General features: G+C 44.9%; 1 protein-coding gene across 8 annotated transcripts in view; it reads right to left on the bottom strand.

The window, feature by feature from the left end:
- Positions 1–18,527, bottom strand: part of akap13 (A-kinase anchoring protein 13) — a 396,122-nt gene that overhangs the window by 23,146 nt on the left and 354,449 nt on the right. For all 8 annotated transcript variants that reach the window (XM_069912032.1, XM_069912031.1, XM_069912029.1 and 5 more), the window contains 7 exons: positions 18,092–18,217; positions 17,866–17,983; positions 16,824–17,072; positions 14,642–14,718; positions 7,231–7,412; positions 3,857–3,939; positions 1,734–1,922 (listed from right to left, as the gene is read on the bottom strand). In XM_069912032.1, coding sequence (XP_069768133.1) covers positions 1,734–1,922; positions 3,857–3,939; positions 7,231–7,412; positions 14,642–14,718; positions 16,824–17,072; positions 17,866–17,983; positions 18,092–18,217 — 1,024 coding nt within the window. The remainder of the gene's footprint in view (positions 1–1,733; positions 1,923–3,856; positions 3,940–7,230; positions 7,413–14,641; positions 14,719–16,823; positions 17,073–17,865; positions 17,984–18,091; positions 18,218–18,527) is intronic.

Raw genomic sequence — 18,527 nt, forward strand, 5'->3', positions numbered from 1 at the left:
TGTTGGACAGTGACAGGAAAGGCATCAGATGCTGTTTACAAACAACATTCAGTGGCAAAACATTTTTAGGTCAGTCGAACTAGCGCAATGTGCCAGCAACATTATGCGATTAATCATGTTAAATTCAATAGAAGTTGATGTAATTTTTCTCCAACTTCTTACGTGATACAGCAAAACTGATATTTTCTTTGCGTTCAGCTTGAAATTGTCTATCATGTTCCTCATTTCATTTTCAGGAAGCGAACTTTTCAGTGATATCTAACTTGTAGGGATATCTTGAAAGCCAGTTCATCTGCTCTGAAACCTGGATGCTCCTATACAAGAGCAATTTCAAGGTACAGTCAGCAGATTGACTGCATTAATCAGGGGGTGGTGGGGGGGATTCACTGGGAGCTTCTCGAGGGCAATGTGCCCGTGTTCAGGGAACAAAAGAAAAATTCCAATGCAGCTGAATACTTTGCTTGAATGAGAATTCCACCCACAAGCGGCACATCACCATTTAAAGTAAAAATGTGGAAATGCTGGTTGGTTTGACACAACTCTGATGTTGATCAATAAACAGAACGATATGGCATGAGACGTGCAAATATCATGGGAATTCAAGAATTTTCTCATGGGACTGAACTTTGCCAACTTTCAGAGCTGGCTTATTAACTGACTGGGACTATTTTAAGTTCATCTGGTGTTCTGCTATTTCTACAGCCCCTGGTTGATGCCAGGGCAAGGCTTGGAGCAGGAGGCAACTGCTCATTTTAGGCACAGACCACATCTTTTCATCTTCCTGGAATTAATAAACTCCTCACCCACTTTTTACATGCATTAATATCCACTATATTTCACTCTTTCACAAATTCTTCCCATGTACCATCTTTTATTTTAGCAATCAGTGGAGAGTGGTGTGCCTCAGGGGTCAGTGCTGTTTACGATATACATTAATGATCTGTGCCTGTTTCCATGCTGTAAACGGTTATATGGTTATGGTAAGAGGGGACAGTATCAAAGTTTGCTGACGACACTAAATTGAGTGGAGAAGCAAATCGTGAGAGGATACGGAGAGTCCGCAGAGAGATAGAGAGTGGGTAAGAGTCTGGCAGATATTGGTAAATGTGAGGTTATTTATTTTGGAAGGAAAAATGAAAGATCAGATTATTATTTAAATGGCCAACGATTGCAGTGTTCTGCTGTACAGAAGAACTTGTGAGTCCTTGTGCCTGAATCGCAAAAGGTTGGTTTGCAGGTACAGCAGATGATCAAGAAGGCAAATGGACTGTTGGCCTTCATTGCTTGAGAGATTGAATTTAAGAGCAGGGAGGTTATGCTGCAACTGTACAAGGTCCTGGTGAGGCCGCATCTGGAGAACTATGTGGAGTTCTGGTCTCCTTACATGAGGAAGGATGTACTGGCTTTAGAGGTGGTGCAGAGGATGTTCACCAGATTGATTCCAGAGATGAGGGGGATTGGCCTATGAGGAGAGACTGAGTCGTCTGGGACTGTATTCCCTGGAATTTAGAAGCATGAGAGGGGATCTTATAGAAATGTACAAAATTATGAAAGGCATTGATAAGATTGGTGGGGAAGACTTGAACTAGGGGACATAGTCTCAAGATTCAGGGTAGTAGATTTAGAGGAGGATCTGTTGGGCCTGCATGGACTGAACAAGGACAGTCTCGTTCCGTGCTCCTGAGCACACACTGATGATCTGACCCCCACGGACAGCCGCCCCTTGCACCAACCTTCCTTCATTGCATCCTTGAGCAGTGACTCTCCTCTTGGAGCATCCTCTGAATTCATTCGGAAGAAAGATCTTGTAATCAGATTCTGCGATGCCTCCTCGTGCCCAGTGGCTTCCATCATTTCTCTGTACAGCCTCAGTTTCTCTTCCAACAGCAAGAGGATTTGCTGATCTCGTTCCTGCAGCTTTTCTGTGTTGCAAAAGAATATAACTGAAGAATAAAATTCAACGAACACATCTATATTTAATGGTGGAGGGTAGGGGGCAGGTTGCATGGACCAAGTACTGGGTGAACACTGACTTTATGGAACTCACCCAGATGTGGAAAGTTGGGGGGGGGGGGGGGGGAACAAACATATTAATTTAACTAGAGATCTTTCAAGGATTTAAGAAACCTCTCAAATGCCATTTCGGCAAAATAGGTTGGAGAATCTTTGTCCAGTTACAGGCAGAGTATTAGATGCAGGATTAAACTTGCATTGATGACTAACTAACAATAATCTGAATCATTGTATTTAAGAGTGGGTGGCAACACAAGAAGAATTTTGATTCTTTTAAATAATAACCTAAACAAGAAAAAAAATCAAGTTTTTACTTCGAGTATTGGTCACATAAAATGAAGAGGAATCTCCCTGTAAGAGCTGCTGTCCTACACTTGAAATAATTCAGGATGGGGTGACAGTGGACAGTGATACCGAAATGCCCAATTATTAAAAATAATTCTTTTTTTTCATCTGTACTTATCTAAACATCTTTTGATAGGTCCTCTAGTTTTAGATTCTCCTATCCTGGGAAAAAGACAATAACTATTTGACCATATCTCACTTTACCTTAATTTGTGATTGTGGAGAGAATAGACTCCAGTTAAAATGTCCAAATATTAACAGTTTTAAAACAAAAAAGTTTTCAATTAAACTCAAGCCATCTTATTGCAGAGAGCAGACATATTGCTGGAGGAACTCAGGAGGTCAGGCAGCACCCAAAGATAGAAATAGTCAGGTCGCATCCAAAGATAGAAATGGTCAGGCAACATTTCGGATCTGGACGAAAGGAAGTTACGTTTAGCCTCACCCGAATCATGGTCAAGGCAAAGGATGGACATGTCATTGCAGAAATGGTTGAGAGGTGTCAAAAACACTCAGTAAATGCTGGAGGACGGGCTCACAGTGTCCATAGGAGGGAAAGATATATTACCGACATTTCAGACTGGAATCTTTCTTCAGGTAAGGGGGAAGAATGGGAGGGGGAGGAGTCCAGACCAACAAGGTGTTGATTGGATATGTTAAGAGGACAGGTGAGAATTGATTTTGGCTTGTGAAAGGAGACGGGGGAAAGGGGGAGGGGAGAGAGAGAGAGAGAGAGCACTTGAGGAAAGGAAACAGGGGGATGAAGATTGTCGGGTGATGGTTTTACGGAACTGGAGAGGTCGATGTTAATGCTCTCCGGTTGGAGGGTGCCCAGAAGGAAGATGAGGTGTTATTCCTCTAATTGGTGAGTGGTCTCAGTCTAGCAGGGCATGAGACCATGGACAGACATGCCAGCCAGGGAATTGAAATGGGTGGCCACATGGAGACCCAGGCTATTGGGATGGACAGAGCTGAAGTGCTCAAAGAAGTAGGTTTTGGTATTTCCAGGGTGAGGAGAAACGTAACCTTGAGAAATAATGCATCATATTCCTCCTTGACAGCCTTAAACCTACTGGCATGAAGAATGATTTTCCTAATTTTAAGATAACCCCCCACCTTCATCTTGTTTCCACTGTTTCCATCTCTTCTTCATCTATTCCTGTACATTTTTTTATTCCCCTATCCTTTTTCTCTTCCTGGTGGTCTCTACCCATCTCTCCACCTCTCACACTTTCTGTCCTATCACCTCACGGCTCCTCCCTTAGCTTTTTTTCCCCCTCTATAAACATATACTATCAACCCTTCCTTCTGGTCTTGATGAAGAGTTCAGGCCCAAAACGTTTTACCCATGGCTGCTCTCTGACCTGCTGTGTCCCTCCAGAAATTCTTTGTCCATTCCACTCTCCCAGCCTCTACAGCGTGTGTTTCCCAGCCCACTCAGTTTAAACCCCACAAGGGTATTTTTCTGGCTTGGACGAGCCGATAAAATCAGCAGTACCTTTCAGCTCTTTGGCTCTGCTCTCTATTTGCCGCCGATCCTCCTCCAACTCACTTGGGATCCCTTCATCCTCGTCCTGCACCCTGCAGGAGGAAGCAGAACAAAAGATTCAGGTGTTGGAGTTGACCAGAGCGTGGCCAGAATTTGTCTCTGGAGAAAGGCCGGTGTCTTTTGAAATGAAGGGCTGCAAGAGAAGTGAGAGTGAGGAGTGCACAGAAGATCATTTTATTCCTGGCATCAAGCACCTATTAGGATAGGTAGATGCCAGATAAGTGAATTTTCCAGTTGCTTGAGATTCCCTGATGTATGATTGGCAAATTAACAGCAAGGCACACCAATTTTAAACTTCCGTATATTTTACCAATTTATTTTAGTGATTTTTTTTTGCCGGTTGCTTGAGGCTGTCAGTTGCTTGAATTGCAGATCACAAGGGTTTTACTGTATATTATCAAGCACCCACGACAGGGTCCATTCTCCTCTGCACAGGAGGTCTCGAAAGGTCGGGTGTCAGCCTGATGCAAGACAAGACTCTAGCAAGGACCATGGGGAACAGCAAGGAAATAAGCCAGTATCTGGTTGGTGACCTGGGTTGGCTTGGCAGTTATCCACTGACACTGGGAAGAAGCCTCACCCAGAGTGTATTTAACAAGGAGCTGTGAGCATGCTCCCTTACCCACACAAGATGGAAAACTAGAGCCAGCAAAGCCAGACGCAGCAGAGAAAGTTGAAAGCAACAAGGATTTTGCAGTATTTTATGGATTTTGGACTGCTGATCACCAAATTTTTCATTACATAGCAATTTTTTAGGTATATTTTTGTGATTTCTTGTCAGATTTTTAACATGCTAAAAGCATACCAAACCATGAAATGCACCATGTCATTGAAAATTAATTTTCTGCATTCACACTTGGTCTTCTTCCCGGCTGATCCTGGTGCAGTCAGTGACGAACACGGTGACAGGTTTCACCAGGACATTGCGACCATGGAAAAGTGGTATCAGGGCAACTGAAATCCATCAATGCTAGCCAACTATTGTTGGACACTGACATGAGAGGCATCAGATGCTGAGTACAAACAAAAATCAGTGGCAAAACATTTTTAGGTCAGTTGAACTAATGCAATGTGCCAGCATCATTTTGCGATTAAACATGCTAAATTCAATAAATGTTAATTTAATATTTTTCCAACCAACATGATACAGCAAACCTGAAATTATCTTTGTGTTCAACTTTAGGTTGTCTATCATAATCCTCAATTTTCTTTTCAGGAAGCAAACCTTAAATATTAAAAAAATTGTTGTCCAGTGTTGGTGCAATGCCTTGCCATTGTGGAACTGTTGGACGGGAAAAATTGAAGGTTGTTCTTCAGAGCAATGATCAATGAGAGAACGAGAGCTGACATGACCAACCACTGATGGGAATGGGACAATACTCACTGGGGTTTAGAATGATGAAGGGGTTCTGATCGCATGCAAAACTATGAATTGAATGGATAAGATAGAAGCAGAGAGGGTGTTTCCACCGGCAGCTGAGGCTAGAAATAGGGGACATAGCCTCAAGATTCAGGGGAGAAGATTTAGGGTGGAGATGAGGAGGAACTGCTTCTCCCAGAAAGTAGTGAATCTGTCCAAGGAAACAGTCGAGACTGCCTCATTTAGAAATACTTTTGCAGAATAGGGGAAGTAAGTGTTATGGGTAACAGATGGGTCAGTGGAGCTGAGTGCACAGCCAGATCTGTCATGATCTGATTGAATGGCGGAGCAGACCTGACGGGCCGGATGACTTACCCCCTACTCTTATTTCTGATATTGGAGTGGATGAAATTTCAGGTCCATAAGTACATTTCTTGGAGCTCCACCTCTTCTCTGGATGATGGCTCATAATTAAAAATACTCCTTCCAGCACCAGGTCATGTCACTTGGACAATTTCCTGAGAGAAGCTGTCTAAAAACGGGAAGGAAGATACAGAGGCACTAGAAAGACGCTGCAATCTGGAGCAAAAACTGAGCTCAGCAGGCCACATGGTACTGGAGAGGAGTGGGGATGGGGGAAGGACTTTCAGAGAGGAGTGGGGTTGAGGGGTGAAAGACTTTCAGATTGAAGTGGGGATGGGGGAAGGACTTTCAGAGAGGAGTGGGGGTGGGGGGAAGGACTTTCAGAACGGAGTGGGGGTGGGGGGGAAGGACTCAGAGAGGAGTGGAGTGGGGGGAGGAAGGACTTTCAGAGTGGAGTGGGGATGGGGGAAGGACTTTCAGAGTGGAGTGGGGGTGGGGGGAAGGGCTTTCAGAACGGAGTGGGGTGGGGGTGAAGGACTTTCAGATTGGAGTGGGGTGGGGAGGAAGGACTTTCAGAATGGAATGGGGGTAGGGGGAAGGACTTTCAGAGTGGAGTGGGGGTGGGAGGAAGGACTTTCAGAGAGGAGTGGGGATGGGGGATGGACTTTCAGTGTGGAGTGGGGGTGGGAGGAAGGACTTTCAGAGAGGAGTGGGGGTGGGGGGGATGGACTTTCAGAGAGGAGTGGGGTGGGGGGGATGGACTTGCAGACGGAGTGGGGGTGGGGGGGAAGGGCTTTCAGAGAGGAGTGGGAGTGGGAAGTGGACGGCACGGTTAGTGTAGCTGTTTTAATGCAAGCAACCCGTGTTCCAATCCCACGCTGTCTATAAGGAGTTTGTACGCTCTCCCCGTGTCTGCGTGGGTTTCCTCTGTGGGCTCCAGTTTTCTCCCACTGTTCAAAGACATATTGGGTATTGAAGGTGAATTGAGTGTAACTGGGCCATGCTGCACGTCTCAAAACAAAATTGTCAAAACTGTCGCGACCCCACATCAGGACTGAGAATGTAAAAGGAAGATAGTTGAAGTAAAGAGGAGGTGGGGAGGGACGAGATGGGCTGGTGGGTAATGGGTGGGCTGAGGAGCTGTGAAAGAATGATTTTAACGAATATGCTTAAGGAAGGATTAATGAGTTGGGTGAGAATAGTTGCCTTGTAACTTGGGTGAGAATGTGACTGCTTTCTAACTGACTTCCCTCTGCTGCAGTGAGATATTAACTAACACCAAGGATCCTTACTTGAAGGTGTATAAAAATGGGATGAACACTCTGTATGCTTTGAGTGGGGATCAGTGTAGAGAACGAGTTACTGAACTCCTTCTTTGTACCCCTCACTCCCACTAGTGTTAGACAATAAAGAAGTGATTGTACGTGGGTAAGTGATGATGGCATAAGGAACCAGGTAGGAGAGAGAGCGAGCAGGAAATGGGCTGGTGAGTGATGGATGGGATATCAATCTGGAGTAAAAACACAAAGACAAAGGGCTATCAGCTGTTTATTCAAGTCTCGGGGTGGTCCATCCGAGACTCCCTTCACCAAGCACTTACATGGTGTCTGTGGTCTGTTGAATGAGATGTATCCAGTTCATCCTGTCTTCTTTGGAGCTTGCTCGCACCTCGTACATCTCCGGCTCCTCGGCCGCGGCGCTGATCAGAAACAGCCCCTTCTCCTCATGTGCCACCTCACGCACAATGAGCTTATGCAGCGGCACCACGGTCGACTTCTGGTCCTGGAACACGGGTGCGAGAACAACACACGTCAATGGGTGCAGCAGGGGAGAGGGGGTGGAGGGGGTGGGACACAACACGGGCAGCCACAGAGTTCTTGCTTAACTGCTCCAGAGTCCCCGGGTTAATTCCTGACCTCTGCGCTGTCTGTGTGGAGTCTGCACGTTCTCCCCGGTGCACCGGTTTTCCCCCACATCCCAAACACGCACAGGTGAGATGGGAAATCAGCCACTGTAAGAATTTCACCAGAATGCAGGCAAATGGCAGAACTTGGCAGGCGGGGAGCCGTGGGCATTGTGGGGGAGAACAAAGTTCAAAGTTCAGATTTATTGTCAGAGTACATACATGACATCACAAACAACCCCGAGATTCTTTTTCCTGTGGGTCAGGCAGAATTTCTACTTATCAGTAGTGTAAAAAACTCTCCTCAAGTAAAGTTACTTCCACAAAAGAGAGAAATGTAAATAAACTGTGCAATATGGAAAATAAATATTCAGTACAGGTCGAGTACCTCTTATCTGAAATCAAAAATCCCAAACATTTTTCGTCCGTGGTCCCATATGACAATATGTAATCGGAGAATGGGGCGTGAGTTGTGCATTATTGAGTGGATTTTTCTAGAAATGCCTACTTCAGTTAATTTGTGAAATTGTAAATATTTGAATTGTAATGTGAATGCATGAGTCTGAGTGAATCAGTGCATTTCTTAAATGGTGTTCCAAAATGCGAAACACTTCTGGTCCCCTGCATTTCGGATAAGGGGTACTTGACCTATATTAAATATGTGCAAAGTGGGAGTCGTTAAAGGAGTCTCTGGTTGAGTTCATTGTTAAGGAGCCTGATGGTGGATCAGTTTGAATGGGTGCAAACCTGTGGTCAGCACAGGTTTGTTGGGTCAATAGGGCTATTTTGGTGCTGCATGGCTCCACGAGTTGGACAACAATGCGAGCTAGGGGGCTGGGGGATGTCAAATGAGAGTGCTTGCCTAGATGAGGTGGAGTGAGAGGGGACTGGGCTCTCTGGTGGCCATCCACTGAGAGCTGATCAGTCAAGCGATTTTAGAAAGATACAAGTTGCAATGAACACCTTCTCCAGGGTTAATAGATGAAACTGGGGTGTGCCCTGAATAGCCAGAACTCCTTGCAGTATGCATGTTAAATGACCAAGAGAGTCCACTAGACTCCAGAGGAAATTTGGCTTCGCACCAGCATCCCTTAAAAACGACTCTACCAATACACCATTGAAAGCATCCTGTCAGGGTGCATCACTGAATGGGACAGGAACTGCTCCACCCAAAACCCCAAGAAAAACTACAGATGGCTGTGAATTAGCAGAGGAGAAGTGACTGAGGTAACAGACAAGTGGCTGAGGGACTCACACAGGCTGCTGGCGACTTGAAGTCAGGGGATCTGCTTGGGCTGCGGGAGACTGTCTCGTGGGAACCAGGTATCGGAGACGGGATTCAAGAGGGCAAAAAGGGCTCCCAAAGGGCTTTGGGCTTCCTGATCATATCAGAGGTTTGGATCTGGAGCTCAGGTTGCCAATGGATCGAATACTAGAGGTGAATCCACGGACACCCAGTGACTCTGAAGGGACTCTCTGTTGCTTCTCTTTGTCTCGTACTGTAATGGGCACTGAGCAACACTAATGGCAACTCTTTGCCTTATGGCAGGCAGAAGGCAAATTCATGTAATATTACATGTTCTGTACTATTACACGACAATAAAGAAATATTGAATCTTGAACACGGCTCAAACCATCACACATACACACACACCTCCATCTATACCAGCCATTGCCCTGGAAAAGCAGCCAGCATAATTTGTAGGGAAGGAGACTGATGAATGCGAGATTACGCAGCACCAGATTCATGGACAGTTTCCGTCCAGCCATTATCAATCTCCTGAGTGAACTTCACATCAGTCCTTTACCAACTGATTTCCTTCCTGTACGGTGACTCACTTGTTGCTCTGTGTATGAGATATCTAGCTGATCTGCTCACAAAATAAACTCTATCGCTGCATCTTGACAATAAATGTGAACAAGAGCCAATTGTCGGATGCAGAGATGTCAGTGTCTAGGGCCAGTGCCAGTGCAGGAAGCAGTATGGTGGATGGTCTGATAGACAAGAGGTTTCCACAGTCCATATTGTGCTGAGGTCACGGAGGTTGGGACCTCCCCCCCAGGCTCTTTAAGCTCAGGATAATTTCAAAGAGTGCCAGAGAAAAGCGGATCATTGTGCATTCGCTCTGACTCGTGGCAGGAAGGCCTCCACCACAGAACTGTCACGTAGTTGACCCAGGCTACCTCACAGCACAATTACAAACTGCCCACAAACATTATAGGAAGTGCAGTTGCTATGGAAATAGCAACTGTAGGAAATCTGGGTTTGCTTCAGTACAGATGGTTGTCCACAGCTCCCTCTTTTAAATTTTTAATTTAGATGTACATCACGGTTACGGGCCCTTCCAGCCCACGAGCTGCCTAAATACCCCAATTCACTTACAGCCCCAATGTTTTGAAGGGTAGGAGGAAAAGTGGACATGGGGAGAAGATGATCGGTCCTTGGAGCTTACTCCTTCTATTCCAACATCACTCCTCAGTTGGTTTTATTCTCCTGTCACCCAAACCAATTTGAAATGGGGGAACGAACAGTGGAAGACATGTAAAATTCTGTTCTGCTGACAACCAAGAGCATAGAAGTACGGCCAGAGATGTGGCAAAGCGAATACAATGTCATAAAGTGTACGGTCATGCATTTCGCTAGAAAAAATAAACGGGTAGACTATTTTCTCAATGGGGGAGAATTTAAAATTCCCAGATACAAAGGGACCTGGGAGTCCTCGTGTAGGATAGCCTGAAGGTCGAGTCAGTGATGAGGAAGGCAAATGCAATGCTGGCGTTCATTTCAAGAGGTGTAGAATACAAGCGCAGGGATGTGATGTTGAGGCTGTGGCGATGCACATCCTCATGGCGATCCGGCCCCGCTTGTATCGCCACGTGGCGGGGCAGCCATGGGGAAATGGTGTCATCAGGTTTCTCTCTGACTCCAGCAGCCCTTCCAGCCCGCGCCCTGGGCTGTGATTACGACGTCACAATGTACCAGGTGACTGAGCTCATGCTGCCCTTAAAGGGGCTCGCTGAATATGATTAAAAACAGTCATTAACGATCCTCCACTTTAACGTTTCTTCCACTGGTGAGACCTCATGGAGTATGGTGAGCAGTTAATGATTACTGCTCCTCATTTAAGAAAGCAGCATAGTTGACATAGCAGTTAGCGCAAAGGCGCTATAGTGCCAGCGATTGGGGCTCGGGTTCGAATCCCGCGCTGTCCGTAAGGAGCTTGTACATTCTCCCTGTGTCTGTGTGGGTTTTCCCTGGGGGCTCCGGTTTCCTCCCACCATTCAAAATATACCAGAGGTGTCGGTTAATTGGGTGTAGGGGCTCATGGGCCGAAATGGCCTGTTATCGTGCTTTATGTCTAAATTAAAACAAAACAAAAAAACATTTAAATTTAAATTTAAAGGGTGTGCTGACATTGGAAAAGATACAAAGGTGGTTCACAAGGAATGGGAAGGGTTGTCATATGAGGAACGTTTGACGGCTCTTGGCCTGCACCTGTTAGAATTTAGGAGAATTTGGATGTTGAAGGCGTGGACAGAGTTGATGTAGAAAGGTTGTTTCCCACGGTGGGAGGGTCTAGGAAAAGAGGACACAACTTCAGGATTGGAAGGTGTCCTCTTGGAACAGATGCAGAGGAATTTCTTCATCTAAAGGGTGGTAAATATGTGGAATTTGTTGCCACAGGCGGTTGTGGAGGCCTGGATCATTGAAGACAGAGATTGGGAAGTTCCTGATTAGCCAGGGCATCCAAGGTTTATGGGGAGAGGGGCGGGCAGCGGGGCTGATTGGGAAAATGGATCAGCTCATGGTTAAAAGGTGGGAAGACTCAATGGGCTGAATGGCCTATTTCTGTTCCTATGCCTTGTGATCGATATTGATGCCATTTGGTTGGAGAGTGCCGAAATTGAAGACAAGATGTTATTCCTGCAAACTGAAGGTGGCCTCAACTTGGCAATACACGAAGCCCTGGACAGACAGGTCAGCGTTGCAGTGGGGTGTGGAACTGATGTAGTTAGCCACTGGGAGGTCCTTGTAATTGCAGCAGCCACATGAAGGTGCTCAACCACTCTGGATCCAGTGACCCACAAATTCCCTCTCGGACTATAATAATGTCAATGTTGAGTGAGGATTAAACATTGGCCAGGATTTGATGAACTCCATTGCTCCTCCTGACAACAATTTTTCCCTACCCACCCACCTTGCCCCTCCCTACTTGAAGCAGGAGGTAGAGCCTTGATTCCATTTCGCATCAGCTTCAAGCAGTAATGGTCCCTCTCAGAACGGGACTGCAGTCACAGTGTGGATTTGAGTACTCAAGGCATCGGAGGCTTGATAGCTGACACAGTTAACCAACTTCAAACAGTCTGCTTAAAAGCCAAAGTTTAAATATAGAGACACAAACAACTGAGGCCTGAATCTTGAGCAAACAATGAGGTGCTGGGAGGAAGTCAAGTGCATCAGATAGCATCCATGAATAGAAACATTTTGGGTCAGCACTGCTTATCGACAAGTCCTGCGGGCCAAATTGTCTACCTGAACAAAACCCATTTGCCTCTGTTTGGTCCATATCCTTCCCCACACTCCATATCCACAGACCTGTCTACATGTCTTTTAAATGTTGGAATTGCTCCTGCTTCCTTATTCCACACACTCACCTCCCTCTGCATAGAAAGGTAGTCCCCCAGGTTTGCTCTAAATCTTTCCCCTCTCACCTTAAACCTCTGCCCTCTGGTTTTAAACTCCCTGACCCTTGGAAAAAGAGTAACTATTCACCTTTCCTCATGAGGTTATCAACCTCGATGAGGAACTTTATGAAGCACATGATTTACATTAGTTTCTCCTTGTGCCATGCAAAGTTAACTACCTTAAAAAGTAACCAAACTCCAGGCTTTCTTTGGATGCAATATAGAGCTGTGTAAATAAAAATGCCTTCTTTTCTGAGATCTCCATAAAACTGTCAGACGAGAGTCTGCCAGGGAGATTACTCTGTAAAGGAAACTGATTGACTCGTCTTGCCTGGAACATGTTAGGGTCATGGGCGACTCCTAGACTTCCCTTCTATTTAATTATTTTAAGTTTGCTCATCAGCAAGTCCAGAATGATCTCATTTTTTCGACATAACCAGCCCTTTAACATTGCAGTATCAAACGTTGACAGCCCAAGGCCAGGTTGCATAAATCTAGGGTAAGATGGGAGTCAGACTTAGACACAACAATTGACGAATAACTCTGGTCAGATCTTTGTCAGGGATGTGTGTTGGCTGCTATCAATGCGAGGTATAGATTGGTCCATTATAATTTTCTCCATCAAATGTACCTCACCCCACAGAAATTATACCATATAAACCTAAATTATAAGAGATGTGTTTTAAGTGTGGTGTAGAGGTTGGCTCCTTTTTACATTCTACCTGGCTTTGCATGAAGGTGAGGCCCTTCTGGTTTGACCTCTGTGACACCTTAACCAAGATCACAGGAGTTCCATTCCCAGTCGACCCAGAGCTTTGTCTCTGGGGAACTTTCCCACGGGGGGGGGGGGGGGGGGGGAGCGGGGGGTAGATCACTAACTCATCCTCCAATTAAATTCACAGAAATTGCCTAATATGTGGCCAGGAAGTGCAAAGCAGTAACATGGACGTCTGACTCCCATCTCCTCATGGTCTTCAAAGATGAATAGCTGCATTCCACTTGAACAGGTCACATACAATCTCAGGAAGGGATATAACATCTTCCTAAAAATCTGGCAACCTTATTTAGAGCATACAGGTACCTCACTGGTGCCAATACAGGGTTACGATCGCTAGCGGCTAGACAGTCGACCTCTGTAAAGATTTTAACCCTGTGGAATCATCGTGTCTCCATATGTTTTCCTGTTCGCACTGACCATGAGATGATCTTTTTGTGTTTCTTTTTCTTTGTTCTTTCTCCGTTTAATAGGACTTGTATAGAGGGGAGGGGATTCTCTTGATGTTTTACACTTGGTCTGATTGTTCATGGTTAAATATATTTAAAATGATCAATAAAATATTACAAAATGAAAAAAGAAGCAGGCAGGCATAACCTCTGTTTAACCCTTCATCTGAATCAGTAACGTCTCAGTCTGAGGAGACTGAAGAATTGACTCCTGCTCTTAAGAACAACACTTGCAACAAATCTCTCAGGGCTGCATCAATGAACATTTTTGTGAATTTCAACACACATAGCTATTGAAAAACACAAGCATGAAATTCCAGATTAAACTTGGTGACAGTTCTTCATTCTCTGAGCTAATGAATACCGATGGCTGTTTCTCACTGGTTAACGCCAGTTACGACTCAAGGATACCACTTGTCGATCTGAGTTTAAAGAGTTTCAACTCAAAAACAGGGACCCCAACACCTTAGTTATGTACTATGGGAAGCTCTGTGCCAAGTTTAAAACCAAGAATCTGTGTACTCTCTCCAGCTGAGAAGTACCATGTGGCACTGTTCTAATGCAGGGCATGGGACTATTATCCCTGCCACTATTTATCTCCTGATTAGCCTCAGAAAAGTAGATAGGTTGGTATCAGCTTAGTCCTTGCAGGAGCTTGCTGGGTACATATAAACAGGTTAGAACTTTATTCCCTGGAGCGTAGAAGAATGAGGGTAGATTTGAGAGAGGTATTTTAAAATTATGAGGGGTATAGATAGAATAGATTAAAGTTGTTTTTTTCCACTGAGGTTAGGTGAGATACAAAGTGGAGGACATGGGTTAAGGGTGAAAGGGGAAAAGTTTAGGGGGAACTTCTTCACACAGAGTGGTGGGAGTGTGGAACGAGCTGCCAGTTGAAGAGGTGAATGCAGGCTCAGTTTTCACATTTAAGAAAAATTTGGACAGGTACATGTGTGGGAGGGATATGGAGGGCTATGGGAAGAGGTCAGTGGGACGAGGCAGAAAAATAGCTCGGAACAGACTAGAAGGGCTGAAGGGCCTTTCTATGCTATAATCTTCTATGGACTGTGAATCTTGCCATACATTGTCTGCATTTCACCAGCTAATAACTTGGGAGATATTCTGGAGTATGAAATCATTAACACAGCAGTGATGTGGAACTGAAAATGAATAAGTTCTTAATTAAATTCTAACTTACCAGAGAAGCAAAAGTATACTTCTGATCCTTCTCTTGAAGGAACACAAGCATATCAGACAGCAGCACTGCATGGACTTCTGAAAGGGAAGGAGTAAGTGGTTAATAAGCACAGACTTGCCCACCAGTGCAAATATTTAGCATCACTCTCACTGCTGTCTGGTCTGTGAGTGTCAGAATGAGCATCCTTTAAAGATTACTCTAGATCGGGAGAGTCTAGGACCAAAGGGCACAGCCTCAGAATAAAAGGATGACTCTTTGGAGCAGAGATGAAGATGGTGATATCTGTGGAATTCATTGCCACAGACGGCTGTGGAGGCCAAGTCATTGGGAATATTTGTGGCAAAGGTTGATAGGTTCTTGATTAGTAAGGGTATCAAAGGCTATAGGAGAAGGCAGGACAATGGGGTTGAAAGAAAAAATACATCAACCATGATTTGAATGCAGACTCGATGGGCTGAATGGTCTTACAGTGAGAAAGTAAAGTTTGGGAGAGAGAAACTGAGGAAAGAATCAGAGGGTTGTGTTATCCTACATATGCAGTTATTTCCTTTTTGAATCAAGAATATAGACACAGATCTCCATATTAAATCACCGGGAAAGCCACATACATCTTTGCTTGTTACATGGTGAACATTATGTCACAAGGTTCAGTCACCAAATCACAGGTGAACATGAGACCAATGCAAATGACACAAAGATTAGAGGCCTAGAGGATAGCGAGGAAGGCTTTAAAAGCTTTTAAAGGATCCGGACCAGCTGGAAAAATGGGCTGAAAAATGGCAGATGGAATTTAATGAGGGAACAAGAGTGATGTGTTGCACTTTAGAAGGACAAACATGGTAAACGGTATGGCTCTGGGGAGGGATCTGGGAAAAAAAAGCCCGAAAAATGGTGTCACTGGAGGATGGGATTGCAAAGGGAGCTTTTGATATATTCCCTTTCATAAATCAAATATTGAGTATAGGATTTGGAACGTTATAGTAAAGTTGTGTAAGACATTAGTGAGGCCAAATTTGGAGTATTGTGGGCAGTTTTGGTCACCTAACTACAGGAAACATCAATAGAGAAAGAGTGCAGAGAAGAGTTACTAGGATGTTGTCAGGACTTCAGATACTGAGTTACAGAGAAAGGTTCAACAGGTTAGGACTTTATTTCTTGGAGTGCAGAAGAATGCGGGGAGATTGGATAGAGGTTTACAAAATTATGAGGGGTATCGACAGAATAAATGCAATGGTATTTTTCCATTGCGGGTAGGTGAGATACAAATCAGTGGATGTGGGTTAAGAGTGAAAGGGGAAAAGTTTAGGGGAAAGATGAGGGGGAACTTCTTCACATAGAGAGTGGTGGGAGTGTGGAACAAGCTGCCAGCTGAAGTGATGAATGCGGGCTCAATTTTCACAATTAAGAAAAGAATTGGACAGTTACATGGATGGGAGGGGTATGGAGGGTGATGGACTGGGTGCAGGGCAGTGGGACTAGGCAGAATATTAGTTCGGCATAGACTAGAAGGGCCCAAGGGGCCTGTTTTTTTGTGCTGTAATGATCTCTGGTTCTACTAATTGACAAAAAGCTATGATGAGCTTCAGGAAGGAATTTGCTGATTGATCTTGAGTTATTTAAATGAGAAATTTGCCAAGGCAATCACTCGATTGTTAGGGCTTGCAGACCAACAATCTTCTCCCTATTAAAATAGTGATATAACTGCCCATCTGTAAATTACAGGAGGGCCAGTGAAAATTATGAACAGCCCGGCAGGTGAGGCTGATGTAATTCTCCAAACACTCGGTAGGACCATGCCAAATTCACACCTAACTCTCTGGGATGTGGGAGGTGTATTCATCATTATTCTATTACAGAGCGCAGTCCTCAGACATTCTGCAGTCACCGTGACTGAAGCAAAAACATGATGCTGGAGAAACTCAGCAGGTCAAACAGCAAAGGTAAAAATACATAAATGATGTTTCGGGCTTGAGCCCTTTATCAAGGTATCGATAAAGAAATTGATAAACATCGATTATATATTGTTATAGAAAGGACACTGTTTGACCTGCTGAGTTTCCCCAGCATTGTTTTTACTCCAGTCCTTAGACAATTCACTGTCAATGAGTCAAGGGCCTCTGTGTAACCCAACCTGCTCCCACTCTACCCCGGCTTTAACTATGCAATGGAATGGATTCTGTACCCTTTAGTCTTCCTGCTGCTGCTTTCAATGTGACAGGTCCATCGTGCACCAGCTTCCTCCGTATCAAGTCTTCCTTCGCAAACATCTGACCACTCTTAAGTCTCATGATGGCTTTGGTCTCAGTCCTGCTGTGGATCTCCTGGAGTCTGGTTTTCTTCTCACATTCGTTGACTTTGTGGTCCACTGCTGCAATCACCTCTTTGATCATCACCAGTGCCTTCGTGAGGTCAGTGTAATCATCTTCGTTTTCTGCAAAGAGCAATGAGCAGGGAGGGTCAGAGTGAATGGCTTCTCCATCCAATCAGACAACTTGGTAGGAAAAACACAAGCAGTTTCTCACTCAGAGGGAAGCACGGTTAGTGTAGCAGTTAGCACAATGCTGTTCCAGCGGCTGTGATCGGGGTTCAAATCCAGCGCTGTCTGCAAGGAGTTTTTATGTTCTCTCTGTGTCTGCATGGGCTTCCTCCGGTTGCTCCAGTTTCCTCCCACCCTTCAAAACGTATGGGGCAGTACGTCAACTTGTGTGTAACTGGGGTTAAATGGGTGAAATCGACTTCTACCGTGCTATAACTAAAGTTTAAAAATTAAAATTCTGAGGGGGAAAGGGAGGGTAGATTGTAGGAATCTATCTATGCAGCGAAAAGTCTAAAACGATGACAGGTTTGGGATGAGAGGTAAGAGATTTGGTGGGACTCCAAAGGTTTTTTAAACCCAGAGGGTAGTTGGAATCTAGAACACAATGCAGGTGGAGGCAGAGATTCTCACTACATTGAAGCGTCCAGGTGCACATCTGTAGCACCAGCCCTCTGACAGCTAAAGACCAAGAGCTGACAAATGGGATGGTAGAGGTGGCTACTTGTTGGGTCACGATGGACACATAGGGTTGGAGCAAGCAATGAGCTGCTGGAGGAACTCAGTGGGTTAGGCAGCGTCCGTGGGAAGACATGGTCAGTCAACGTCTCGGGTGGGGACCCTTTATCGACATTGCTAAAACCTAGGCTTGAGGTTACGTTTCTGTATGACCATGTGACTAGCAATTTACCTTTGGTAAGATGGATAATTCTCTGGACAATCACTGGGTACTTGGTAATCCTTTGTGTAACCAGTAATATACATTCCTGGATCCCTAATCTTCGAACTATGGAACTAGACATTTTTTTCTGGAACGGTAAGAATGAGACATTTTAGAACAAGGATCGAGCAGGCAAAAATCAAACAGCTTGCGTTCTTCACCGTCAGTCTCTCAGGTGAGCGTAACTGGCACTCACCCGGACGAATGCCTGGAATTTCTTCTCTCGTGCTAATAGTTCCTTGTAGAAGTTCACAGCATCATTATGCTGGCCACAGAATTTTCCATAGGTCTTCTTCATTCGCTCGGCACTGGGCCCAGAGAACTGTCAAATAAAGCATCAGATGACAGGAATAAAGGCTGACCCGCTTTGGAATGAAATTAGCAACATCTAACTGAGAGATATATATCAAAAACATGGCGCTCAGAAGCATTCGTAAAATGAGAAAAGCAGACATATTGCAGTTAACATGCTCCCACTAACAGTTATGTAATAATGACCAGATAATGTGTTTTTGTGATCTTATTGGAAGGATAAATGTTGGCCAAGACATTGGAGAGACTCGTTCAACCCAAGGCCAAGTGCTACGCCCAGTGACCCATTGTAGTCACAAAGATTTTCTGCACTGACACCA

The sequence above is a fragment of the Narcine bancroftii genome, chromosome 14 (genome assembly GCF_036971445.1).
Source record: "Narcine bancroftii isolate sNarBan1 chromosome 14, sNarBan1.hap1, whole genome shotgun sequence".
NCBI classification, from domain to species: domain Eukaryota; kingdom Metazoa; phylum Chordata; class Chondrichthyes; order Torpediniformes; family Narcinidae; genus Narcine; species Narcine bancroftii.